Here is a 26,032-nt window from a genome sequence, read left to right as displayed (position 1 = left end):
CACCATGCATCAGTATACAACAGTGGACACAGTACCTCTCAAGTAACATCACATCTAAAGACAGAATTCACAGTGCACAATTCTACCCTGTAGTTTAGCCAAGACTTTAATCACATTTGCAAATCACATTTAAACGTGGCATCTTCCAGAACCTCCAGACCCCACACAATCTGTACAACTCTCTGGTCCACATTTGCACATCAGCACTATGAAGAGAACTTTGACCTTTGCAGGGGAACACTGTTCTTGGGACCAAGCTAGACAGAAAATGGCTCAGGAGCTAAAGTAGTACTACAGCATGGAAACAGATACTACAATCAAACAGCATCTAATCACCAGAGATACCAACAGATAGACCACTGAAAGGGAAAGGGAATCCATGCAGTGTAGTAGAGTGATGGATAGAGGAATGGTGTGGAGGGGGATAGGCTCAGTATTAAGCAAGTTGGTTACAAACAGAAGCCAGAACAAACCCAAGCCCCAAAGTAAAACACTAAACGACCACAACCTTCCCTTGACCTGCAGGATTCCTTCACATATCACCAGGTTGGCATGCCCACCAAACAGACCCTCTGACTTGAGCCTGGTTCCCTGGCCAGCTGTTCCAATGCTGTTTGGATCCCAGGGTGACATAAATCCTCCCAAGGGCACCCAGCTTCTATGTATAAAAATGTGTTTACATGACCAGTGTTTGCAAGGCTTTCTGGTAATGCTTCATTTTCACAGTAGTAGCACAGGACGGGGAGCAAGCCTTTCCCTTCACTGTGGTGCGGATATCTTGTCTTCTTTTAAATTCCCATGAATGGTGTGCTCCAGTCTCTGAATGTGCAAGAGAAATTTGGTTCTCAGTCTGACAGACCAAATCAAATCAAGAGCTCTTTATCCCAAAGTACTGGAATGTCCTTGTAAACAAGTAGGCTTTCCCTTTATAACCAGCATTTCATGACAGCGGGAGATCAACTTGCAGATGTGAGTGGTGCTTAGCAGACACGCTGCTGTTCAATGAGCAAGTCAGCGTTCTGGGAAAAGTACTCAACTGGCAAATAATTGCAAGTCCTGCAGAATGACATGAGTTAATGGCTGGTCCTGCCCGAGACCAGAGAACTCTTTGAGTTTCAGAGGAGTCTAACACAATGAAGCAGACAGGAATTACAGTGCAAGGGAACTTCAGGGAAAATAAGATACTATGTAGATGCAAGGAACATTCTGAGCTCTCTACGTAGGTTGCCTGAGCTTAAATTTACTGTTATAAATCCAAATTGAGACAAGGTATCTTTAGACCTTGTTAAGAAAAATCTGCCACATTGTATTCTGTAAGTTAAAAAAAGGAATTCCACACTCAAAATGTCGGAAGCCATGAAGCCTGAGATCCTTTTGCTACCAAAAGCAAGCTGTGGTGCAGAAAGGTTACTACAGGAAAGAGCAACAACATCGGTTTGTATTTTTCAAAAAAGAAGCTAATCAGTTGCTGTACATGCATCTACCACTGCTCTGGAAGTGTGCTTCCCACCTGCCTTTGCTATGAAGTACTGAATCCAATCTATTGCTACTAAGCTACCACTAAACCTGGAATGGGGCATAACCTCTGTGAATGTAGGCAATGCTACTAAACTGCCATGAGGAGCTCCAAGGTGAGCTTCAGTGTCTGTGGCTGCTGGGGACTACAGTGACAGGGAAGGGAGGCCCTCTCTTCCTGAAAAAAAGACATTGTAAAATGCCCAACTTCCAGAGTATCTTTGTTCTAGAAACACTGACAGCATTGTCTGAGTTAACTCAGACTTCTCCTGTGAATCAGAAGCAAGGCTTCAGTAACTGTGGTGACAGGAGAAATGATTCTGTTGGGATGGGGAGACAGAGAAGCCTACTATGAGGGCATATGACTTCTGTCACAAGACATGCTGCCTGAGCCAACTGCTGCTGCCTGTAGTGACTAGGACACCGCCATGGGGAAAATACAGGAGGATCTCCAGCATGAAGTTCTGAAGGTATTTGAAAAAGAGCTGTAACAGAACGCACTCAAGGTACAAGTGTGATGGAAGCTCTCCCTCACTACAAAATCAGTTAGGTCACAGGACTTAGCCATAAAGATTATCAAAGTAAGAATCTCTAGCCATTGCCTGCGGCCCACTACATAGATCCATGTTGGAACTGAGGCAGACCTACTCACTATTCGTATAATTTGGGGTAGTAACAGGTACCAGTAATATATGCTGGTGGAACATGAGGACAAGGAACTGGAACACAAGGTACACATTTGCAAGACACTTGCAGAAGAGTCAGTGTTTAAAGTTGGACTTACTGGGTCTTTTACACAGCTTTCTGGTCGTACTCTGGAAACAACTGTAGAGGCCCGTGAGGCAGAGTCTCAATAATAAATATAAATAGAAAAGGAATGATAGTTGAGAAAAAAAAAAAAAAAATCACTTTTCTGCATTACTTGCTCGTGGCAGTGCTAAGGGAAGGCAAAGCCAGTGTCAGTTCCCAGAGCACATGGATAGGCTGCAGTTCCATGCGGTAGGCAAAAGATACAGATTCTGCATAATTCCCATACTAAAGGAGTATCACCTCTTTGCTGAAGAAAAGGTATGTTATTGTTCCAACTAGGCTTGCCAGACTGATGAAACGTGCTATACCCTTTATTATCCCATTACCTGTAAATAATCCGCACCCTCTACAACAGCCCTTCCACTCAGAGCACAAGGAACAGTATGAACCCCATGTGTGCTCCTAAAAAGCCTCAACTGTTAAGACTAAAAGAAAGGGTTGCCAGTACCCCAGACAACTGAATAACATGGCTGAAGTGGAACTCTTCCCCTGCTCCAGCTGACAATGAGCTCAGCAACTAGGCTAGTAGAGTCTCACAGGCAGGCAATGGTTACTGCCCACCTTAAGACTAAGAGGACCAGACTTTTGAGAAGTGAACTCCTGAATCCCACTAATGAAATTTAAGAAAAAGTGAAATGAATACAAAGTTAATTGCAAACACTGCAGACTTTGAATGACCTCATTTTAGGCTGTAGAACAGTTCCCTTTCTCATTTAATCAACTACTGATACAGGTCTGGGAATACTCCAGCTGTGGACATGAGCCTGAGGCCCTGGACTACTTTCCAAGTGTTTTCAGATGCACATTGGGCAAACAAGCTCTTTCTCAGACTAAGCTTTTTAGTTAACCTATCTTTTCTCTACACCCTCTTCTTTCAAGTTCTTTCCCTATTCTTGAAGACCTAGAGTATTGTCATGTGGATTACAGGCTTGGATTCAGTGACAAAACCTGGAATATGTAAACACTGGGTTTGGGGCTGGGAGGGAAGGGAAAGGTGAAAAATCAGGATTAAACTTTAAGGTTTTTAACCAAAGTTTTCTGAAAGGGTGTCTCAGTACAAGACCAGCTTTATCAAACTTTTCTTTGTTACTCTTTCACCCTGTGATTTTACCCATATATTTAATAAAAGACTTTATGTGTTCTAATGGTAGTAACACAGTATTTGTGAGCCTAAATGTATTCTCAGTAACTAGCATATATATCTCTGCACTTCTGAAGCTTATTCATGATCACAAATGTTGCAAAAAGAAAAAGATGCCTTTCCTCTGGTTCCATATGAAATTAAATAGGAAAATTAAATCACATATAGACAGGAAGTTTGGATTTGTCTTCAGCTATAATGCTAGGAAGTCTGGGTATCTATATGATATATCACATCATGGCTAGTCTCACCAGTACAGCTATAAATATCAGAAAACAACACAAGCAGGGGCATGTTTGCTGTAAAGAAGGGCAGCATACTTGAAATGCATGTCTGAAACCAGAGAAAGACATTAATACTAGACCTGCATTTTGTTAAAAAAACAGTGGTGTTTTTAATTGGGAATTAGAACTGCAGAAAAAAACATGAGTCCAAAGCCAGAAGAGATGTACAAAGGAGCAGCAGGTAAGTTTTCAGTGATGGGAATCTGAGGGGCTTACCAATTCAAGAACAACCTTTTTGCACTCAGCCTAAAAGGCTTATTGAACACTAGCTGTATTATTCACAAAAGTGTCAAAGTAGAAAGGTGAACTCTCAGTCTGAACTAAATGTCATGCTGCAGCGAGTAAGGGAAGAACAAACACCAACTCACAAAAGCAACTTGTTCTCTGTATCGTGAAGGCCTGGCAGAAATCCAGTGCTGGAGCAATGCCAAACCAGCTCACCAGTGCCTTTGAACTTTTAAGGTTCATGTTTTTCCGGTAGTTACAGGACTTGACTACAGCTATGATCTGAACGAATTTAAATGCAGCGTACAGATGAGTTCCTGAAATAAACGTAAACGGCCGAAGTTCCAACATTTCGCAGCTACCCTGCCTCATGGACAACCGCCATGAGCAAAGCATGGAAAGCTTCGGGCACCAAGCTGCGGTCGGCATTTCGGACAGCCCAGTGCCCCAGGCGGCTGCGTGTGCTTGTGTACGGCTGTGCCCCGCAGCCTGCACGCTGCCCAGCCGCGGCACTCCCGTGTGCAGAGCTTCCAGGCTTTCCACCTCCGCCCCCTCACCGGCCTGGGCCCAGGCCTCCTGGCTCTGGCCCCTCCTCAGGCACCAGCGGTCGCTCCCGCCGCTCACCACAGCACGGCCGCCTCTGCGGTGGTGCACGGGCAATCCTCAGGGACTCGAGCGCGCTCTCCTGAGGCTTCTGCTCAACAACCGCCAACCTCCTCTCGGCTTTTTTGCTCTTTCATCTTATTTTTCGCCTGTCCCCATGGCGTCTGTTACAGCTGTTCCCGGCACTCGTGTTCCCACAGAGCCCCGGTTTCAGCTCGTGACTGACCTGCCGGGTCCCTCCTCGAGACTCTCCTCACTGCACCGAGCCCCCTCCCCCCTCAGCCCCCCCAGTGCCACCGCATCGACAGCAGCGGTACCGAGAGGCCCGGATGGGCACAGCCGCGCCAAACAAACTCCCGGAAGCCCCCGTGCCCCCCCCGGGCCTTGCCACGTCTTTATCGACCGGCCCCAGCGCCTGATGCAATCCGCTTCCCCGCTTGCCCTCAGCGGCGGGCCCGTCACGAGCCAGGCAGGGAGCCCCGTCACGCCGTGCCTACCAATGAGAGAGAGCCACGATCGTAGAGAGCCGGGCGGGGCTGCGGGGCCGCAGAGCGCTGACGGCCGCAGTTTCTCGCTCCTCATCCCCAGCCATGGCTGCTCTGTCCGGCGCGGCAGCCCCCCGGCTGCTCCTCATTCCTGGCAAGCCGGCCGAGTCCCCCGCGGCCGGCCGGCATCTTTCTGTTGTCCTGCCAGCAGGAGCCACCGCTGCGGGTCTGGAGGCCCCGCCGCCGGCCCGCAAGCGTCAGCGGCTGACCCACTTGAGCCCGGAGGAGAAGGCATTGCGCAGGTGAGTGGGGCCGGTGGCGGGGGCTCGCCGCGGGGGTGCCGCCGCGCTGACGGCCGCCCTGCCCCGCAGGAAGCTGAAGAATCGCGTGGCGGCGCAGAGCGCTCGGGACAGGAAGAAGGCGCGGATGGCGGAGCTGGAGCAGCAGGTCGGGGAGCTGGAGCAGGAGGTAAGCGGCCTGGGGGGCGGGGGTGGGGGCTGCGATTCGCGCCGCCGCCTCACTGCTTCCCGGCTCTGCGCAGAACCAGAAGCTGTTGCTGGAAAACCGACTCCTGCGCGAGAAGACGTGTAGCCTGGCGCTGGAGAACCGGGAGCTGCGCTGCCGCCTGGGTTTGGATGCTCTAAAGGCAGAGGAGGAGGGAGAGTCCGAGGTGAGTCCCCGCCGCGCCCCTGGCGGGTCTCTTCCTCCCCCGCCTCGGGCAGGGCCGCGGAGAGCCGCTCCTCGAATTGCGCATGCGTGGCGGTGAGCGGTGGTCCCGGTGCCGAGAGCCCTCGGGCTGTTGCTGCCGTGCTGTGCAGGGGACGCTTCGTGTCCCACAAACCCTGCTGGCCTCCAAGGGAAGGCTTTCCCACGCCGAGCAGATACGCAGCCCTGCGGCGGTGGTGTGGGAGGCAGCGGTTGAATAGTTCCAAGTTTCATCGTTTGTTCTGGTCTAGAAGTAGTCGCCGCTCCGTTCATGCGGGTCAGTCTCAGAAGAATGGTGTATAGTGGAGAGGGTCTGGCAGATATATGAAAGTCTGAGCCAACTTTGAAACTGGTCTTACCTTCAGGTTCCTACTGCCCAAAAATAAATGGGTAGTCTAATGGTAGAAGCCTTTGCGTGAGCTGCAGGAGTATGTGTGTACTGCCAGCCAGAGCATTTACAGTGACTGACTGGGCTTTTTTCCTGTCACAGGTTGTGAAGGAATCACAGGTGGATGAGATTAGATTGGTGACCGGGTCCGCTGAGTCCGCAGCACTCAGACTACGTGTTCCTCTGCAGCAGGTGCAGGCCCAGCAGTCACCATTTCTGATAATTTCCACATGGATTCTGGTGGCAGTGACTCTTCAGACTCGGAGGTGAGCATCTGCTCCTACCTAGAACACCCATGAAATTCAGAACCACTGTGGATTTAAAACTAGTATTGTAACTTCTTTGTCTGAAGTCAGTTGATGACTTTTCATTGTTTTCTAAATCTTGGAATGCCATAGAACAGCTATGTTAGGCTGTATCCAGTGAGTGCAGGAGTTCATACAACTTTTAACGAGTCCAGTTTCCATTAAATGTGATAGGCTGTTGCCTGAAACGGTCTTTTAGCTCTTACAGCAAAAGTGTACAAATGCGAAAAGCATACTGCGGTTTTACTCTTGTTGAAAACAAACTTTATCATTTTGCTGATGTGTTGGCAAAGCTGCTTGAACTTAAAACCTGACCCTTATCAATGACTTCCAGATATGTAAGGGCAGGAGCAAGGCACAAACACCTCTCCCGCCCCTCCTAGACCTGCAGCTTTAATCATGGGCAGGTCTGATCACACCAGGCTCTGGTACCTGCTGTTGAGGAGCAAGATCTTGATGAGTTTCTAATAGGCTGTGAATATAAAATACATGTAGAATTCTATGGGGATTGTCAGTGCCCTTACAAAAAAAGCTAACAGACCAAGAACTTATGAAACAGAAGTAATTGCCTTCGCTGTTCTTATAGCAGTGTTCTGTTATTGTGTTAGCATGTTTTAACTTCCAGATGAAGGTTAATAGATGTAGCAACTGATGTTCTGCTGTAACAGTAGTGGGCTCTCTTTCTAAAACAATATTTCATTCTGCAGTCTGATCTCCTATTGGGCTTTCTGGACAGTCTGGACCCAGAGATGTTTCTTAAATACGCTGATTCAGAGTCAACGTGCCTGGAAAAGCTGGAGGAAGAGATCTGTGGAGAAACAAGTTCCATACCAGCCCCCCCCTCTCCCTCTTTGGGGTCCCCATCAGCTAAGCTGGAGGCCATTAATGAACTCATAAGGTTTGATCATGTGTACACCAAGCCCCTGATACTGGAGATTCCTGTTAAAATGGGCAACCAAACCAATATGCTAGTGAAAATTGAGGAAGTATCTCTCTCTCCATCTGAAGACAAAGTTATCCCCAGGGTGCCAGTATCTGTGAAGGAGGAACCAGTAGACAGCTTCATGCCTGAACTGGGTACCTCTCACCTGCTTTCCCCTCATCATAGTCTTGCAGCGTCAAGCTCTCTGTTGGATGCCTGTAGTGACTCTGGATATGAAGGATCCCTGTCGCCCTTCAGTGACATGTCCTCTCCACTTGACACTGACCGTGCTTGGGAGGATAGCTTTGCTAATGAACTCTTTCCCCAACTGATCAGTGTCTAACCCAGTAGTGTTAACTCCCCTTGGATAAACAGGATAACAGAATAAGCCCCTTTGGGGTGGGGGTGGAAATCCAGTGCATTCAGGGAAGTGTTGCCAACTTCTACCTGTGCTAGTAAATGAAGTGATGGCCAATGCATTTCGGGTATCAAAAAACCCAGGGTGCCCTGTCCTACCCCCCCCCCATCACTAGTGGCTTATGAGGGAGGAAAGGTGGTTTCTCAAAACTTGCCAGTTCTATATGAACCTGAAAAAGCTTGTTTTCAATTTAAAGTAATTTTAACCCCCAAAACTGCAATGAGATATTCAAAGTATAGACAGCTGTGTTGAAACTAGTCTATCTTACAGATTTACTATGTAAATACTTGTTTTACATTTGCTATGTAGAGTTGCTTTCTCCATTTAATATTTAACTGTTGGTGCAATTAAAGTGCAGTGCAGCTCACTGTTCCTTTTTTGCCTTGGATCTCAGTGGGGAGGAGAAAGTATGTGGGCCTTGCAGAATCTGAAACTTTAGCAGATTAGGTCTTGGTGCCTTGTCATTAAATCACCTTAATGCACCAATCCAGCAGCACTTTGTAGTGTACAGAAGTGCTGCTGGCAGCTTCTGAGAGCATTTGATGTTGCAAACTGTTTGAGACAGATGGGTTTGTATGATGGCTGGAGCTGCTAGAGCAGAATCTGCAGCCTGAATAGGGAATGCAGTTGGGCAGTAGCCTGATTATCTGAATGCAATTATTGTAATATCTTCCTGTTCACCAGTAAAGCCATTCAAAATGCTCAGTTTTGGTCAAGGTGGGTGCACTTCAAGTGGGGCCCAGTATTGCTGAAGCTGTGTGATGTACATGGGATGAAAAAAGGTGAAGATTGTGTTCCACACGAATTCCTGAAGTGTAAAATTAACTTTGCAGGAGCTAATTTCAAATAACACAAGAGGACTTTTTTGTTGTCCCCATCCATTTGTTCCAACATTACAGCATTAAACCAACTTGAACTGGAGGTGAAACTGGAACCACGAAGGAAGAACTGAAGTTTTATTCTGAAAGTGAGAGCTGTTGCAAGGGTTTGCTCAGCTGCTCCTGGCTTCAGTTGTCATGCTGTGCATTAGACTTTGCCAGAAAATAGCTTGAGGTGAGGGAGGAAAGAAAATGGGGGATGGGACAAGAGGGTACTGGTTACTAACCAAGGTGATAAGATTGCTTTTTATACAAATGAAAAACCTAGCTTGTAATAAAGCATTCTCTCTGAGCACTGAACAGCAGTAAAAATGACAGCACTGTAGTATAGCAGAACTGACATTAGAAAAGTTAAACTTTGGAGAGTCTAAATTGTTGCTTGAGGCAGATGTTCAGTGGATGAATGAAGTGTTACATATAAAATAAAATGTGAATTTGTTTTAATAGTCAGACATTAGTGGCATAACAGATTTAGAACAGTGCTTCCTTTCTGGCAGCTTCAGCTTTCTCCCACCCTGCTGCTATGCTCCTGCTGAACACTGTGACATGCTCTTGGAACTATGTAGTTAAATTACAAATCTTCTTGGGCTGAAGAGTATTTTACCCTCCAGCTGAAGGACTGCACATACGCTCTCAAGGTGTTCACTTTTGTTAGGAATGAAACACAGCCATCTAAAAAATATTTTAGAAAATTTATTGCAAACTGACATACAAACGGTGATTTGGTCCCCTGAGAAGACAGACCACAATCAGATCGTATTTCAAAATAAAGTTTTTCCTAATACTGCATTAATTTGCCATCCCGCTTGTAAACAGCATGAATAAAATCTTTTAAGGAAGCTAACAACAAATGAAACGGGTATGAACACAGAAGTCTGAAACCACCCCACAGCTGCTTCTCTCTTGCCCTCTCCAGAAGGTGGCTACAAGAAGAATCTCTGTCTTCCCCCCCTAATTCCTTCTTTATCTTACTGTTCTCTCCTATTGCAAGGGCAGAAATTAATTATGAAAATGATGTTTTATATCAAAGCGCACTGCTTGGACACAGGGTTTTTTCCCCCACATCTTGGTCTCTGTCAGTAGCTCACCACTGTATTAGTGTGTCAGATGGCTGAATAACAGGAATCAGTGGTGCTGTATTAGCATAAAAAAAAATTAAGAGGAAATGCATCTGTGAAAGCCAACCTTTGGTACAAACGTAACAGGAAGAAAGTAAGCTTAAAAACCATCTACAAGAATTTACTCTGCAAATTTGATATGCAATTTTCATTTTTGAGAGGAAACCCTGCATCTAGATTTTACTTATTTTGGCCTCCCAGTTTTCTACACTCTCTTGCAATTTTTAGTGTTGCTGAAATGGTTTTGAATTACTTATCTTTTCAGTTTATTTAGGATTCAGAGCTATCAGCTAAAACAATTCCAACCTTGAACTTTCACTATAATCCTGCAAGCTTAGAAACATGTAAGTATTTGGAGGTACTACGTTTTCTGCCCACAGTGACAACAACCTTCTCCAAACTACGTTGTTTGACTTTATACTCGAACAGTGTAGCATGTCAAAGGCTGTAGATTTTAAGCACACTTAGCAGCTTAATAATACATGAGAAGTTTTACAGAGTACGTGCAAGAGATTTATAAAAGACCTTGAAATGAAATTGGACATAATAGCAAAATAAAGGTGCACATGTTTCCCAATTTAATAATAGTTTCAGAATAGTCAAATTATAAGTTGCTTAGCAGGGTAATACCTATTCAAGTGTTGAAATGTTTTGGGTGATGCTCTGAAATGTTTTAGTAAGAGACAGCAAATGTCACAAAACCTTTAACGAGAGCAGCAAGATAGACAAGGGTTTAACAAATAGGGGTATCTTCTGAACAAAGCTTCTGGCGTCAGCTGTGTACTTGCTCTTTTATGTTAGTAAGATGTCAACAACAGAATGGGATGCTAAAACTGAACAGAAATTATTACCCTGAAAGGAACTTCTTCTAAAAAGCCTCAATTCATGTATCTCTGAGAAAGCTCAAAGACTTCAGAACATAAGATTCTCTGCCTTGTTTTAAGCATTTTAAGCATAATGGAACTGTTGTGCATTGAGGAAAGGTACAAGCAATGACTCATTGAGGATCCCTTTTCTTAACACCCTCAGCTGGGTACAAAATTCTTTTGGCATACATATGTATAAACTATGTGACGTTATGCTAATGGCACATGCTCTGGCTTAAAATTTAAGTACAGATTCCCACAGAAGACAAGCATCTTCACTACCAGTGCCAGCAGTCTCAGGTCCTCAAGTCTGGGACTTTGTTACAGATGATAACCAGCATTTGACCCTGTTTATGCCAGAAAGTGGCTCTGTTACCTGATTTGCTTACCGTGTTTATAAAAATTAAAGGATACCATTTATTTCATCAAAAGTTACACTGCCTTTAGCTGACTTTCCTATTCGATGCATACAAAGAATCACAGCACAGTGTAAGTGAATCAGTTGGCTGAGAACCGCTTTTTTCCAGACTTTACATTGTTTGGGGAGGGTTGCAGCAAAAACCCACAAGCACAGTTTAGGAGCTAATGAGCCAAAGATGATGACTCAAGTTAGTAGATACCTTGCAAGCTAGTAGCTGGTTTACTTTCCACAAAGCGAGAGGTTTATGCTCAGCTATAACATTCCTTCCCTATCACACTGCAGAATGTGCAATTTCTACATGAGTTTGCATCAAGTACAAACCAGCCAGAGATGAAATAGTGTGAAAAGCTGTATTACCACAGGGATTGCTCTTCTGTCTGTGTCTAAAATCAAAAGTATTTCTTCCTTTCCATATCTTTTTGTAGTTCAAATTAAACTAACTGACCAAGCATGGTATGTGCACCAAAGTCTTAATGGCTCAGTATGTGAAAGATGTGGCTTAAGCCACAGTTACATTCAATATTTGGATTTTATACTTTTACCAAGAACAATTAAGGGGATATTCCACCATTAAGCAAGATGGAAAGCTACTTCCTTGTTACAAAGGCCTCTGGATTACCCCCTCAGTAAAAACAAGAATATTTAACATGCCAGAGTACAGAAATCTTGGGGAGTTTTTTCAGTTACTTTGTGATTGGCCAATCCATTTATGATTGTTAGTAAGAAAAAAAAAATTCAGATTCACACATCAAACCAGAAAGAAAGAGGGAATTAAATAAAAAAGGAACAAAACCCATCTGAAGCTCACCATTCTCACTCTTCAGTCTGGTATCTACAACTCCATTTCTTCTTCTGCACACCCAGAGATTCCCAAAGTAGCATATGGATCTGGAGACATGGCAGTCTGTTGTGATTCAGGGAATGTTTCAGTCTGTGGGTCAAAAGCAGCTCTTGGTGTTGACTGCTTAGCTTGACACCCTTCTACACGCTGCTGCTTGAAGTTCTTAACAGAAACAGACTTCAGTTTATCTGAGAGAAATTCAGGAAGAGGTTTCCAAAGCACCAGCTCCATAGAAGGACGGCTCCTAGAAGGGATGGAGTCTTGGTTAAATACAAGTTCTCCAATCGCAACTATTAAATGCAGAAGACCAGTGAGTATCTTCATCCTTTGTGCTAGCCTGGAACTATATTCCAGAATCCAGAGACCTTTTATTTTCCCCCTACTAAATTTCCTCTTCCTTAACCAGTTTCGTTACTTGTTCTAAGCCTATATTTTATTTTCCACCAAACTAAAGACCACTGTCGGTCACACTTCAGGACCACCTTCTTTTGGAAACTCACATACATGAAAATCAAGATACAATGGTTTATTCCACAAATTTCACTCTGTAGAAGTGAGGAGTACAAAACAGACAGCTTGATGACCACTACAGAGTTACGTTTACTTCTCTTGTACATCAGGACAGTTTTTCCTATTTTGAATGGTTTGTTACACAGTGTTGGCTGCATCATGCACTAATTAAGGTCATCTCCACAAACATGAGACTGGGTCTCTCTTTTCATTTGCATGTGTTAGCTACATAGCACCATGATTTCCTCCAGAACTTACATAGATTCTATTATTTTCTTTGTCAGGACTTCATCAAAATCCCTCTTCATCCCTTTTTTAAGGGTATCTGACAGGATAAGAGTGGGCAGATTGCTAACATTTCCATCAGCATGAACTTCCTCATCTTCATCAATTATCCTAGGAATGGAGGGGGAAGAGGGAGATAAATACTATTGAGCATTCTGTTAACAGGCACATCCACCGCAGACTACAGTTTCATGTCCGCGCACTGCACTGTACCGTGTAGACATCCAACCTAGGCTGGGTACCAGAAGCAGCGGGGCCATGTTAACATGAGTTTCTCTTGGGCCAATATACCCTAAGAACAATTGTACGCATAGAAGCCACTTGAGCAGCTGTGCCACTTCTGGTACCTGAGCTAGCTTTGTTATCCCTGCATCATCCAGCAGTGTGCAATGCAAACAAACACTAAGAGAAAATACATAAATTCACTTCAGGGGAAACTGGGTCATTTGGTCGCATTACAGGAGCTAGCTAGTTCAGTTTTGCAGCAGCTTCACCTGCTCAATTCCCCATATCTTAACTGAAAAGGTGCTGAATGCAGTTCTTAACCTTTAACAATTTTACACCAATTCCTCAGAGATTAAAATGGCACAAGAAGTATTTAGAACAAACTGGAGGTTATCTCCTTTGGTTTTGGTAAACCTTTTAAAGAAAATTCAGCAGAGTAGCTGGGAAGGATGGGGAACAATCCTCTGAGAGGTCAAAGCAGACTGCATTACTGCAGCTATACCCAGATAATGAAGACATACATCACTACTCTGATTTACCTGTGAAAAAATGAAATGATCTAACAGTACCTTGTTTCCCTTCATGCATCAACTACGGAGTAATCATCTAAAAAAAGAGCCTGGTTTATAACTTTCAAACGTTTGGCTTTCCTAACAACTGTCTTCAGTGGTCATTTTAGGTATTTCGGAATACTACCTCAACTGTCACCAACTGATAAATGCACATAACATTCCCAGAAATCTTTCAAAGACAAAAATGCATAGTACATTTATTAAATGACTGCAACAGACTGCCCACAGCCACCCCATTACCCCAGTATCAAGCTATCTGCTATTTAACAGCATGGTGAACCTCAGTCTCATTGCCTATGTCCAGAGAGAGATCTTTGGTTCATGTTACTTTCTATGCTGACAAATTCATCTCTGTCTTGAGCATTTAGAAGTATTAATCATAGAACAAGCTGCAACTGACTGAAAAAAGATTAACTCAAGTCTGACCAGATAACACTAGCTCAAATTTGAGCTCTAGAAACTCACAAAAGAGCATAAAGCCCCATTACGGTACACTGATGCTGCATGATTGTGAAAAGGTGGTTACTTATTCAGCATCTCTTGCTTTAGCACCCTCAATTTCAGATCATAGTACCAGCCCTACGACCCATTAGGACCACAGGCAGCCTAAAAAGCAAGTGCTTGAACAGAAGGTTATTACAGTGTTACTACACTGCTAAGTGCTAGATTTACCCCGTAATGCCCACAAAAAATGGAAAGCTCAGCAAAGCCAGTCTACTCAATCCCTGCATTTACCTGTCCTCAATTTCCTGAAGCTTCCTGCGAGCAACCTCGCATTGCTGTTCCCCCATTGTCTGATCCATTTCTTCACAGGGAATTTCTAACATGGCAGTTTCAGGACCGCTGCCATCATACTGACTTGCTACCTCCCCAGCTGCCTGCTGACCTGCACAGAGAATCCATTCTTCAGTGCTGGGATTCAAAGGGCAATTTTTGGCTCCTGTCAGTCTCTTCTTCCGCACAGGACAACTAGGAAACAAAGTAATTTTACATCTGTCAAAAGAGAAATGTGCCATTCTACAGGAAAAAATGTTAATAGAAAGCCATGTGCATATCAACAGATCTGACACACTATGGAAACAAACTCCACAAAGAACATGAATCCATGCTGCTCCTAAGAAAATGTGGATACCCATGCAAGAAAACCAGCACTACACAATTCATTAGGTGACTGAAAGGGATTCAGGCTCGTGTGCAACTTGGGGTAAGAATTCCAAACTGAAACAATGATAGAAGTTCCCTTCCTGTACACATTGTGGGTGAGATGTGCTCAAATCTTTATCGAAAATAAAAAGCAAATTAAGTATTTTCTGGCTACAAAAGACAAATTTAATTTACCCTTCAGTCTCTTCTTCTAGCTTATGCTTCTTTCCACAGCGAACAGAGCCACTGCAAAAGAAAAACAAATGGTTATTTAGATTCTATCTTCCAGTGACACTGAGATTTCAAACAATATTTTCCTCCCTTTAAAAATTTCACTTGCCGCTAAGACCAACAGTCACAGTCTGCTACCACCTGTGAAGTGACAATAAATGACACTTTGTTCCCCAAAAAGTCAAAGGCAGCTGTAATTACTTCATTTTCCAAGCAGAATTCCAGGCTAATTTCTCCTCCTTTACGTTATTTGCTTTTTTTCCACAAGGGGACAGTCCAATTTCTGAAAAAATGCTTCAACAAGCAACAAGTGATCCAGCTTCAGTCTCTTAATACCTGGTCTCCCAGTAACATACTCAAATTAATGATGACCAAATAACAGTTTATGGAACAGCTTTTTGTGCTTGCATATGAGAAAGAGCACGTTAAAGTAAAATGTGCATGAACTTAAGATCATGCCAAGATGTCAGTAAACCTCACTGCATTTCTTTCCACTTAGGAAGCTCCTCACTTCCCTCACTTACAAACCTGAAGGCTGTTAAGACGCGTGCAACACAATTCTAACATCGTACAAGTGAAACGCTACGACAAGAAAACACATTATAGCTTGTCTCGAGAAGAAAACCCGTTTCACGCTGCCCCGCAGCCGAGAAACACGTTCATCCCCTCGCCGCGGCCGCTGGCTCCGCACTTACTGGCCGAGGCCCTGCTGCGGGTGCGCGGCGCTCGTGAAGGAGCCCACCGGGACCACCGGCGAGCCCTCGTTGTAACTGCCCAGCGCGGCGAGCGAGGCCACGTCGAAGCCGCTTGTGAGGTACAGGCCGGAGGAATGCCCGCCATCGGTACCGTCGCTTCCGTTCCCGGCCATCATCATCATCATCGCGGGGGGCTGTAGGCGGTCGTGGCCGCCGACGGCGGGCTGCGGGCCGTGGCGGTCGGGGGCCGCGGCAGGCGCCTGCGGAAACTCCACGGCAGGGCCTGCGGGGACGCCCTGGCAGGACCTGCCCAGCGCTGCCATTTCCTGCTTGGGGAAAGAGAGGACATCAACGCCGCCCATCCGCACCAGCGGGGCGACCCTGCGGGGGGACCGGCCCGGGCTTCGCCGCGCCCCGGCCCGAAGCCGCCCTCCCGCTGCTGGCGCCGGCCCGGCCCCGCCCGGGGCGCTCTCGCAGAGACCCGCGCTAACAAAGCCCCGCGGCCGCGAAGGTGAGCCGGGACGGCGGCACCTCGGTGCGCCCTGGGCTCCACTGGGCCGGGCCCGGCCCGGCGCGCCAGCACAGAACAACTGCCCACGGAGCGCTCACCGCTAGGCCGGAGCGGGCCGGGCCGGGCTGGGCCCGGGGGTGGACGACACCGCCAGAGCGCGAGTCCTTTCCAGGCCTTCCGCAGCGCCTGCCGAAGACGGGCGCGGGGCACTATGGGAGCTGTAGTCCCGGCGGCGGCGCGCGGGGCACTATGGGAGCTGTAGTCCCGGCGGCGGCGCGCGGGGCACTATGGGAGCTGTAGTCCCGGCGGCGGCGCGCGGGGCACTATGGGAGCTGTAGTCCCGGCGCCCCCAAGGCGGCCTTAGGGCAGCAGCAGCCGCGCGGCGGGACGCCCCCGAGAGCGGCAAAGCCCCGGCAGCCATGGGAGCGCGCGGGCCGGCGGAGGCGCTGTTGTCTGCGGCCCGGCCTCCCCTCCCCTCCCCTCACCTCGGCGGGTGGCGGGCAGAGCCGCGGGCTGGGGCGGGCTGCTCCCGGGGACGTGAGGGCTCAGCTCCGAGAACTGCCGCGGCGGGACGCAGAGGAGCGGAGCCGGAGGCCCATGGCTCCCCGCCAGGTGAGCGTTGCCGCTCTCGGTGGCTGCATGGCGCGGGGGGCCGCGGGCGGGTTTGTGCTCCGACGAGGGGGACCGCGCCTGTGAGAGCGTTTGCGGTGGCGGAACGCTGCCGTCCTGATGGGTCGGGAGACACTGAGAGCACCAAAGGCTAGAGGTGGAAGGCAGAAACGTGTTTTAATGGAGTAACAACTTAATGCCTTGGTACCTTTTATCTCTGAAGTGTAGTTTACTAAATTTTGCAAAGGAAATCGAATTCAGCCCATACTAAGAATGGAGTCCCAGCCCCTGCTGAGAGGGTGTAGTGCACGTAGCAAGGTAAGTACTGCTTTGGCCTCTGGGGATGGCTCCTGCAGGGAGTTTTTAGCTTTAACAGGGATGCGCACATGTGAAATTTTCTGGTTTCGTCTCTACTTTTACGTTTAGATGAGCAGGCTCATGAAGTGGTGTTTTTTCCTTAGACTCCTGGCTGTGTTGTAAAGCGGCAGCTGTGAAAGCGTGTTGGCTGATTCTTACGGTTTACGTTGGATGTAAATTGAATTTTGTGTGTGGCGTGTTTCTGAAATGGCGTGAAAGTCCGTGTAAGCTGTCAGGAGGAAATACAGAGCATACATAGAAGCTCCAGTGTGACTCAAGATGCTGGTGTAATGAACAGACCGATTTGGGCAGGAGGAGGAGCAGATCTATCATAACAGAACATAAGCTGTGTGATGTATGTTAATGGTTCTGGGGTGGTTTTGTTTGTTTTCTGTCTGTTATAGATTCCAGGTTGTACCTATGAGACATACAGATTATGTTGTCAGTATTTGGTTAACAAAAGGGTCTGAGCATGCGGTGCGCCACCTCTGCTTTTATTTTTTCTATTGTGCTTGCTGCAGCCTTTACTCTTAATTCATTGCTTGCTTGTCATTCAGAGAAGCACTTTTTATTCTCGAGGAAGCTGTACTATGCCATCAGCAGTGCAATGGTTGTATTGCTTATGATGAACCTGCATACTTGTAATTGTTGCATCTCTAAAAGATGTCAGTGATTATGGCCAAAGTCTGCATGATTTTTTTTCTCTTGCTGCAGGTGTTTGACAGTTTATGTAGTTTTCTGAATGAATGCTTTCACTGTTCAAAACTCAATTCATTATATGTTTCGCTGTGATTTTCTCATAGATGTTACACGCATGTGGGCTCAAGGCTCTATCGCTTTTCATTCCCATTACTCTCTTCTGTTTTCTAGCTCCCCAGCTGGACCTTGTTTCTGGCTGTTTGTGCTGTTGGAATTGGAGGAACCTTTCAGTATGGGTATAATGTTTCCATCATCAATGCCCCCACCCAGGTAAAACATGGTCTCTTGTTCCCAGGGTTGTTCTGCAGTAACGGAGGTGTCCTGTCTAACCGGCTGAGAGGCCACACGCACTTCTACTATGATCACAATGGCACCAAAGCAGGCTTCCTCTCCTATGAAGGATTCTTGTTGCTTTTCAAAGTGGTTTCATGTGAATTTGTAGCTCCCATCAGAGGTGTTGTGTGTCAGATAAAAGTGACAAATAGGCCACATAAATACCTCTGTTAAAGTCTGTTTTAGAAGGATTAACTGACCAAATAAGGAGCATCTTCCAGTTACACTTTTGACTAAAATAGCCCAGAACATTAAGAACAGAGTATAACATTTTCAGTTGGAACAGACCTACAACCCAGTCTAGCTGCCTGACCAGAAGTTAAAGCCTGTTACTAAGGGCATTGTCCAAATGCCTCTTAAATGCTGAGGTTTGGGGCATTGACCCCTTCTCCAGGAAGCCTGTTCCAGTGTCTGACCAGACCACGTTTCTGTAAAATGTCACCACCGTTTCCCCTGATGCAGCTTTGAACCGTTCCCATGTGTCCTGTCAGTGGATAACAGGGAGAAAAGATAGTTACAGTAAAAGGCAGCTTACTGAGAAAGATCTTAGAGAGTCAAGAACTTTAATGTGTAGTGTCCAAGTATCTTGTAGGTATTTTCACCTACTTGTTACATTTGTGTCCCTTGCGCTGGCCTTGAGGATTCTGCGTATTTTGTGGGTGACTCCAGAGGATCTGAGCAGATGGTATGTTGAAAGTGACGGCTATCTGCTGTTAGCTCATTTATTTTCTTTTGAAACTGTGAAAATTGAATTTGCTACAGTATCATATGCTTGTTACAAAGGTTAAAATAAGCCGTTTGTGAAAGAACATGTAATATGCTGGAAAGGAGGGGGAGGCCAGGCAGTTTTTTCTTCTGTTAAGTCTTTGTTTGCTGGCTAAAACTGGAGCCTCTGATTACACATAATGCTCCACATTCATCATTCTTTTCTGCAGCATATACACAGATTCTTAAATGAAACCTGGACTAATCGTTATCACAAGGCACTAAATCCAGATCTGCTGACTTTTCTTTGGTCTGTCATCGCTTCTGCATTTTCACTTGGGGGCCTGTGTGGAGCCCTTGTTGGAGGCAGCATGGCAATTTGGCTGGGCAGGTGAGTTCATCAGGTTCAGCATGTTTCCTTCTACTTTCTCACTGGAATAGAAAGTACATAAATGGAAAAAAGTGGGAGAAAATGTACCTTAGGTGACTAAAAATGGTTTTCACTTTGAAGCAGGGTTTTCTAGTAGAATTTTACAGTTTGCTCCAATGTGACTTTAAAAGGTGAGATTTGAGTTACAGCCTTCCAGTCTAGTCTTTCCATGACATTTATTGGAATCTAAGTAGGAGTATATGCACATGTTGCATGGCAGGAAACACAGGTCCCAAGTGAGCATTTGAAGCCTTCATGCCAGTAAAGGCATACTGTGTAATTTGTAACATTTCATGTGCATGCTTTATAGATACAGCATAAATCAGCAAAACCCCACTCCTTTCTTCAGTATAAACCCCATTTTTTTTTTGTATTACCAGAAAGGAGATGTTTAAAGAGCATGTTATTGCAGATTTCCTTATTTTTTAATTTTTTTTCCTATTTTTTTTTTGTCCTATTTAGGAAAGGAGCTCTTTTGATGAATAATATTGTAGCAATACTGGCCTCCATTTTAATGGGGATCAGTTTTCCTACAGGATTGTTTGAGTTGCTGATTGTTGGAAGGTTTTTGATTGGCATAAATTCAGGTGAATTCTCTCCTATTCCTACTTTCAGTAAACTATGGTGAATGCTAAATTATTGTTACTGCTTTTTCTTTAGGTGTTATGATACGTGTTTGTGTGCTACTTTGTAGATACAATGACAAAAATGTTATGTAGTCTAACTTGGAATCTGAAGGCAGCTAAAGTAACAGGAAACTAACTAAGTCTGATTTCGTACATGTTTTGGTTCAGTGACAAAGCAAAATCTATTAATAGAAAAATGTTCTTCCATTTACTTGCAGGTGTTGGGATCTGTGTGCAGCCTCTGTATCTTGGGGAAGTTGCCCCAAAACATCTCAGAGGTGGCATGGCCATGGGGAGTTCCATCTTTCTGACTGGGGGGATTCTGATTGGACAAATAATTGGTTTGAGGTTAGAAATGCATTTTGTTTTCCTGACTTGTGCTACTTGCATGTAAAGAATTCCAGTTCCCTGCAGCTCCCTGCAAAATATTCATTGTGGCCATTGCAGCATTAGTGAATCAACTTCACGCTTTACAACGTCTACCTATAAGAAGAAAACCGTCCTTTTGTCACCTTATTCCCACAGCTGCACACCATCTCTGCTGTCTCCCCAGGGAGGTATTCTCAGTTTAGAACAGCATCAGTAAAACAGTTACATTTACACTTTTCTGAGTTCCTTTCTGTCCTAAATTATTGTGTAATTCTCCAAAGCAAGTGATGCTGCTGACCTGAAGGTGATGTCCGTATGCTTTTGCTTTCCTGCGCTGCTAGAAAACAGTTTTGGAGAACCTGAAAATAATGCTTAAGTCCAACACAGCAATAAGCTAATTAATTGTAGGGTTTTCCCTCTTCCGTCCCTTCTTTTTCCCTGTCTCTCCCAGGGAATTATTAGGTGAAGAAATGTATTGGCCTCTGTTGCTATCCAGCAGCTGTTTACCAGCATTTGCCCAACTTCTATTCCTGCCATGGTTTCCTGAAAGCCCCAGATATCTTCTTATCGACAGGGGTGATGAGCTGAGCTGTGTCAAAGGTAATTTTCAGTGTTTATACTTTCTTTGTGTCTTCAGAAGGGTACAGGGAGTATCTTGGGTTCCAGATTCTCCTTTTGTCTGTATCAACACAGCATATTTTTTATTGCCTAGTGCTTTTTGGCCCATGTTTTTCCTTCAGTGAGCTTATATGAAAATAGGGATTGTGGAACTCAGGAGTCTGTAATTGATAGTGACATAAAATGACACTTGTGATCCCTGTGTCTTCCATTTAAAATGGTAAATAAATGAGAGACTGTAACAAAGGAAGTTTTACCTTCTTAGCATTGATAGGGTTGTATTCGGTTCAGTTTTCATTTTATGCATAAATAAAGGAAAAATATTTCTCTTGCTTTTCTTCTGTTCTTTTGATGTGCTGTTGATGAACATACGAATTTTTACCTGTCTGGAAAAGGTACTAGTAGATAGACCAGTGTGTCTTGTGGCAAGATCTTCAACATAGGAAGCAACAGCAGTCCACCACAGCAAAAAATGTTGGAAACCAGCAAGCAAAAGCCAAGTCAAAAAGCAATGTTTCCATATCCCAGCAGATGCTGGGTCATGGTGGAAGGAGGTATTTTCCAGAAGCTGTGAGAGTGTTTTCTTCTTTGTTCAGCTTTGAAGCGATTTCATGGTTCTTCAGAGTATGGAAGGGAGATGGAAGACATACAGCAGGAAAGCTTTGCCTTGGATGGGGAGAAGGCCAAGAAGCCCTGGCAGTTATTCACTGACCGTGCTGTAAGATGGCAGCTTATTACTGTTATTGTGATGAATATGGGCCAGCAGCTCAGTGGGATAAATGCTGTAAGTTTTCATACCTACAAACGGCTTTAATAATGATTTCATTTCCATGTGGTTTTCAACCTTTTATTAAAACAAAAGATCCACATAGAGAAGCCCAGAGAAATGGGATAAGCGGGAAAGAATATTTTAGTGGTACTTCTGTGTTTTTCTCTTAATTTTTTTCTCATTTCTATGTTTCTGGTATGTAAATTCTTTAAAGAGTGACTTAATACTTGCACATTCTTCTGAGAAAGTAGATGAAGGTGGATCAGCTCACCTGCTGTGTTTGGTTTCAGAATGTAAAGTGCTATGTTCAGTAGGTTGGATAATTAAATTTGCTTGTATCATAGCAATGTATTTACCTAGATGTGAATTAAACAGATTCTTGTTGCTGTTTATGCTGCTTATTCTTATTTAACTCAATTTTTATTTAACTAAACTTGTGAGTTTAGTATGAACTTGACTTTGTTTCCAGTGGATGATTTAACTTCCAGGAAAGCCCCATTAGTATTTACTTTTTTCCTGTTGTAGATTTATTTCTATGCAACTTACATTTTTGAACAAGCTGGGATCTCAGCAGAACAAATCCCATATGTGACGCTTGGCACTGGAGCTTGTGAATGCCTCACAGCCCTCACATGTGTAAGTAGCAATTTATCCTACCTCCTAATGTCAAGAGTACAGATGCCTCTTGAACAGGAACACTGGTAAATATGAGATCAACATGGTAATGGAAAATGATGTCTTGTCCACAGGGTTTACTGATTGACTACGTGGGAAGAAGGTATCTCATCATTGGGGGTTATCTCCTTATGACCCTTTGGAGCATTGTTTTAACGCTCTCCCTGACTTACCAGGTATAAAGCAGGACTCATTAATGTTACATGATATGACTGTAGTGAGTGAAAATCTGTGACACTCAAAAGAAGCTGGAGGAAAGGTTTAAACAGCAGCATAAAAAGTGACAGCGCTTGAAAGATTTGATCAGCTGCAGAATGCAGCTGTATTTCCTTAAAATAAGAGATGTAGTCATGTATTTGTCTTAAAGCTGCAGCTGTGTTTAATGCTGACAAAACTAAGTGATGACAAAATGGCATTTATTTTAGCAGTTAAAGTCATTTTAGGATGAAATCCTCATAGTGATGATACTAAACATTGGTGTTCAGTCATTGAACTGTAAAGTGAACAAACAATATTGTCAGGATGCTGAAATTCAAAAGACACTTAAGTTCAAAGTGTAATTTCACAAAAGCTATCTGAAACTCACTGGAGAGATTCACTTCAAATTATGCTCTACGCTTATCACACAAAGACGACATCCTGCCCCGCTTTTTACCTGCATGGTTGGAGTGAGGCAAGCTGCTAGGCTAGGCAGCAGGTTGAATGAGTCAGCCTGGGCAGAGGCCTTGGTTTAATTGTTCTGATTGTAACTTCTGTAAATGTCTCTGTTTGCTTTTGAATAATGGGATTTCAAGCTTTAAGTTTGGTCTTTCTAATGCACCTGGTTTTGTATGTATAGAGCAATGCTAATGTTTCTTTACTGTGCTATTGAAATTTATGTATACATAAATAATGATACAGGAAGAATCTGTTCATGCTGTGAAAGCAGTTGGTGGCAGCTAACTCATGCATCAGTATAAAATACCAAAATAAACTGAGAAAATGCTAACAACGTGTAATTGCTGCGTTCAGTGTTCATGTTGATTTGTAGCCTCAGAGGACTAATTCCAAATCTCAGCAGAAGTACTAGACTGCATTTAGTACAAATTACTAAATGAACAATATTTAATTTCTCTGAAGCAATACTGTTAAATAAGTCAGCTGTAAACAACCATGAATGACTGTTTTGTTTGTCTTAGAGGCAATAAAATCACAAAAGAAAATGTAACTGTTAAGCCAGACTTTAAAACCGGATTCTCAAAATCTGAACTAAACCTTCTTCTCTTCTGCTGCAGGAACTGTACCCATGGGTGCCTTATGTGAGCATGACATCGATCTTTGCCTTCATCTTGAGCTTCGGGTTGGGGCCAGGTAGGACCCAGTAATTAATGCATGTTCTGAAGTGGTGAGAGGGATGGCAGCAGCTGTGCTCTCTAAGCCAGGCACTGATGTTTCTGTAAGGCTGCTGTGCTCTGGCAAAGGAACACAATGAGCCCGTGTGCTGGTGCATTTTGCCTCCATAGCCTCAGAGTGTGGCTCAGCTATGCGTGAGGAGTCTCTGTTCTGCCTCGAGTTCAGTCCAGTCAGACACGAAGCAAGCAGCAGCATATTTGGTTTTCCCTACCTCCGTGAGCAGTGCTGCAATGGGACTGCTCCTCAGGAGGACACTTACTGGATGGGCAGAGGATTCAAAAATGTGCCATTATGAATATATATACAATTAGGTCAACAGCCTCTTGTTTCTGAAACTCACTCCCCAGGTGGCATAACAAATACCCTGATAGCTGAACTGTTCATACAGTCATCACGTCCTGCTGCTTACATGATAGGAGGGACCATCAGTTGGGTTAGTTTCTTTACCATTGGGATGCTCTTCCCCTTCATAGTGGTAAGTGCGTGCAACATGTTTTCCCGATTGCCTCGCCTCTTGTTTATTCTTCTCTTGGGCTCCATCACAGCGTTACTTCCTGATGCAGTAACACTTAAACATAGGGTGCTCACTACACCTCAACCAAGTATAACTAGAGTCAAACCCTCTTAAAGGATTTACTATTTTTCAGAAAAAAAATAGTAAACCACGATAAATGAAAATGGAAAGTAATGCCTGAGTTTCAGAGCAAAAAAAATGGACCACAGAAGGCATCAAAACTAGAAAAATGTCATCAGATGCAAAGATCCAGATAACACATCTCTTAATGGGGCCTTGTGCTTCTGTGGCAAAGCGAAGTAGAAGTAGTGACTGGGGCTTGCAGTTCGCAGCTCTTGAGCGCTCCCAGAGCGCTGTACGGAGGGTTTTGTGATCAGGATTACTAGGAAACAGCAGAGGCTTTCATCCCCAGCTTTGTGTTCCCAGTTGAGAGTAAAACATGCAGGAGCAGCAGGTGACAGGGCAGCCTGACCCCGCAGTCCTTTCTTCTCAGTTGAACTCTTCTCAGCAAGATAGTTGTTTTTTTTAATGAACAGCATTGGCAAATACGAACATTCAGAAAAATCAGATAATCTTAACACTGTGGATTGTTCCGTTGGGTTTAAATGGTCTTGTTTGTACTACCAAGTGTGTTGCTCAGGGCTTGGTAGTCTTCTATCTAAAAAAAACCCAGTGTAAAAGGTTACATATAAGGTAAGGATATGTTAAATGGCTTTTTATTAAAACTATCTGAGCAGCGGCATTAGGTGTGAAACAAAAAGCTTTTTATTTTCCAAACACCACTGTTGGACTTGAAATATGTTACACTCAAATTTCTTTTTCAGAACAGACTGAAGCAGTATTGCTTCCTGGTGTTCTTACTGGAGTGCTCCTCCGTGGCTGCTTTCCTCTTCTTTGTAATTCCTGAGACAAAAAACAAGTCTTTTCTGGCAATCAAAAAGGAATTTCACAAGCTTAATTTTGGAAGAAATAAAAAGGAAATGGAGCTTTCTGAAAGAAGACAGCTCCATGATGGGTTTTAAAAACCTGTGGGATTTCATTGCTGCAGAACTTCCATGAGGATTATGAATAGCATCTTCTAAATTAGCTGTGCAATGCCATGAACAAGCAGTTTATTCAAGCCTCCTGTGTATTTAGAGGACATTTAATAAAAGGCAACTTAAATAACTTCTTTGAAAGACTTAAGGACATTCCTAATCTAGTCCCACCACTGTATCTGTACAAAGACAGACCAGCACCTGTCTGAATTACTGCTTTTTTAACGCGTTTTATTAGAAAGACTTCTTTCCTAAAAAAAGTACAAATAAAAGAGATTCTGGGGTTTGAGTTTGGGTTTATTTTTTTGCCTTAACTAGCATCTTAACATTTTAAACTGAGCAGCAGGGTGAAGATTCTAGTTTTGAAGGTCAGTTCCTGGCACACTGAGATCACCCTCACAAAAAGCACTAGGAAGCAGAGAGGACAGCAGCTAAATACTTTTCACCTCCACAGATCCTTCAAGATAGTTTAACAGAACAGAGCCAAGGAGGACACAGAGCTTGAAGGACCTGCTGAACAAGCTGTCTGCTTCATCCCCACCATTTTCTCCAGGGCTCTTTCTCAAAAGAAATCACTCGTATTTTATCAGTCAAAATGTAAGAAATCCTAATTACATCCAGTGTTTGTGTGCTCTGTGATACTCTTGTCTGTGCCTGTGACTCCTGGTACACTGGTCCTACCTACTTTACCCATTACAGCTTTTCCTGGCTGTCAGCATTTCCCAGTTCCATCTGTTACTCAGTAAGTGCTGGATTTCTCTTACGCTTACCTCCCTTCTCTCAGAATGAAAGATTTTAGTGA

General features: G+C 44.4%; 3 protein-coding genes across 8 annotated transcripts in view; 2 read left to right on the top strand and 1 right to left on the bottom strand.

Moving 5' to 3' along the window:
- The window catches only part of CCDC117 (coiled-coil domain containing 117), a 297,697-nt gene that overhangs the window by 4,311 nt on the left and 267,354 nt on the right, over nucleotides 1–26,032 (bottom strand). Inside the window, exons 1-6 of one of the 4 annotated variants that reach the window (XM_062616288.1) lie at nucleotides 16,196–16,217; nucleotides 15,587–15,912; nucleotides 14,856–14,906; nucleotides 14,253–14,486; nucleotides 12,694–12,831; nucleotides 11,797–12,169 (exon numbers count right to left, since the gene is read on the bottom strand). In XM_062616288.1, coding sequence (XP_062472272.1) covers nucleotides 11,917–12,169; nucleotides 12,694–12,831; nucleotides 14,253–14,486; nucleotides 14,856–14,906; nucleotides 15,587–15,909 — 999 coding nt within the window. In that variant the 5' untranslated portion in view covers nucleotides 15,910–15,912; nucleotides 16,196–16,217 and the 3' untranslated portion in view covers nucleotides 11,797–11,916. The other 3 variants (XM_062616278.1, XM_062616298.1, XM_062616305.1) reach the window with 3 other exon arrangements.
- On the top strand, nucleotides 5,144–7,492 carry XBP1 (X-box binding protein 1). The gene is made up of 5 exons (XM_062616308.1): nucleotides 5,144–5,365; nucleotides 5,435–5,531; nucleotides 5,605–5,733; nucleotides 6,259–6,422; nucleotides 7,169–7,492. Exons 1-5 carry the CDS (start codon nucleotides 5,169–5,171, stop codon nucleotides 7,356–7,358), a joined length of 777 nt encoding a protein of 258 aa, XP_062472292.1. The 5' UTR covers nucleotides 5,144–5,168; the 3' UTR covers nucleotides 7,359–7,492.
- On the top strand, nucleotides 16,789–25,869 carry LOC134162402 (solute carrier family 2, facilitated glucose transporter member 11-like). 3 transcript variants are annotated; one of them, XM_062616156.1, is made up of 12 exons: nucleotides 16,789–17,024; nucleotides 17,934–18,032; nucleotides 19,031–19,191; nucleotides 19,693–19,817; nucleotides 20,075–20,204; nucleotides 20,677–20,825; nucleotides 21,440–21,627; nucleotides 22,138–22,248; nucleotides 22,362–22,463; nucleotides 23,562–23,637; nucleotides 24,027–24,154; nucleotides 25,023–25,869. In XM_062616156.1, exons 1-12 carry the CDS (start codon nucleotides 16,980–16,982, stop codon nucleotides 25,098–25,100), a joined length of 1,392 nt encoding a protein of 463 aa, XP_062472140.1. In that variant the 5' UTR covers nucleotides 16,789–16,979; the 3' UTR covers nucleotides 25,101–25,869. The 3 variants fall into 3 exon arrangements, with proteins under 3 accessions (XP_062472140.1, XP_062472149.1, XP_062472131.1); XM_062616147.1 differs by having other exon boundaries at nucleotides 16,790–17,024; nucleotides 25,018–25,869; XM_062616165.1 differs by lacking the exon at nucleotides 24,027–24,154 and having other exon boundaries at nucleotides 25,018–25,869.

This window comes from Pezoporus occidentalis, unplaced genomic scaffold, assembly GCF_034315485.1.
Source record: "Pezoporus occidentalis ecotype Australia unplaced genomic scaffold, CSIRO_AGI_Poc_V1 ctg102, whole genome shotgun sequence".
Lineage (NCBI taxonomy): Eukaryota > Metazoa > Chordata > Aves > Psittaciformes > Psittacidae > Pezoporus > Pezoporus occidentalis.
Note: the sequence above shows the minus strand (reverse complement) of the source record. Positions and strands in the feature narration are given on the sequence as shown.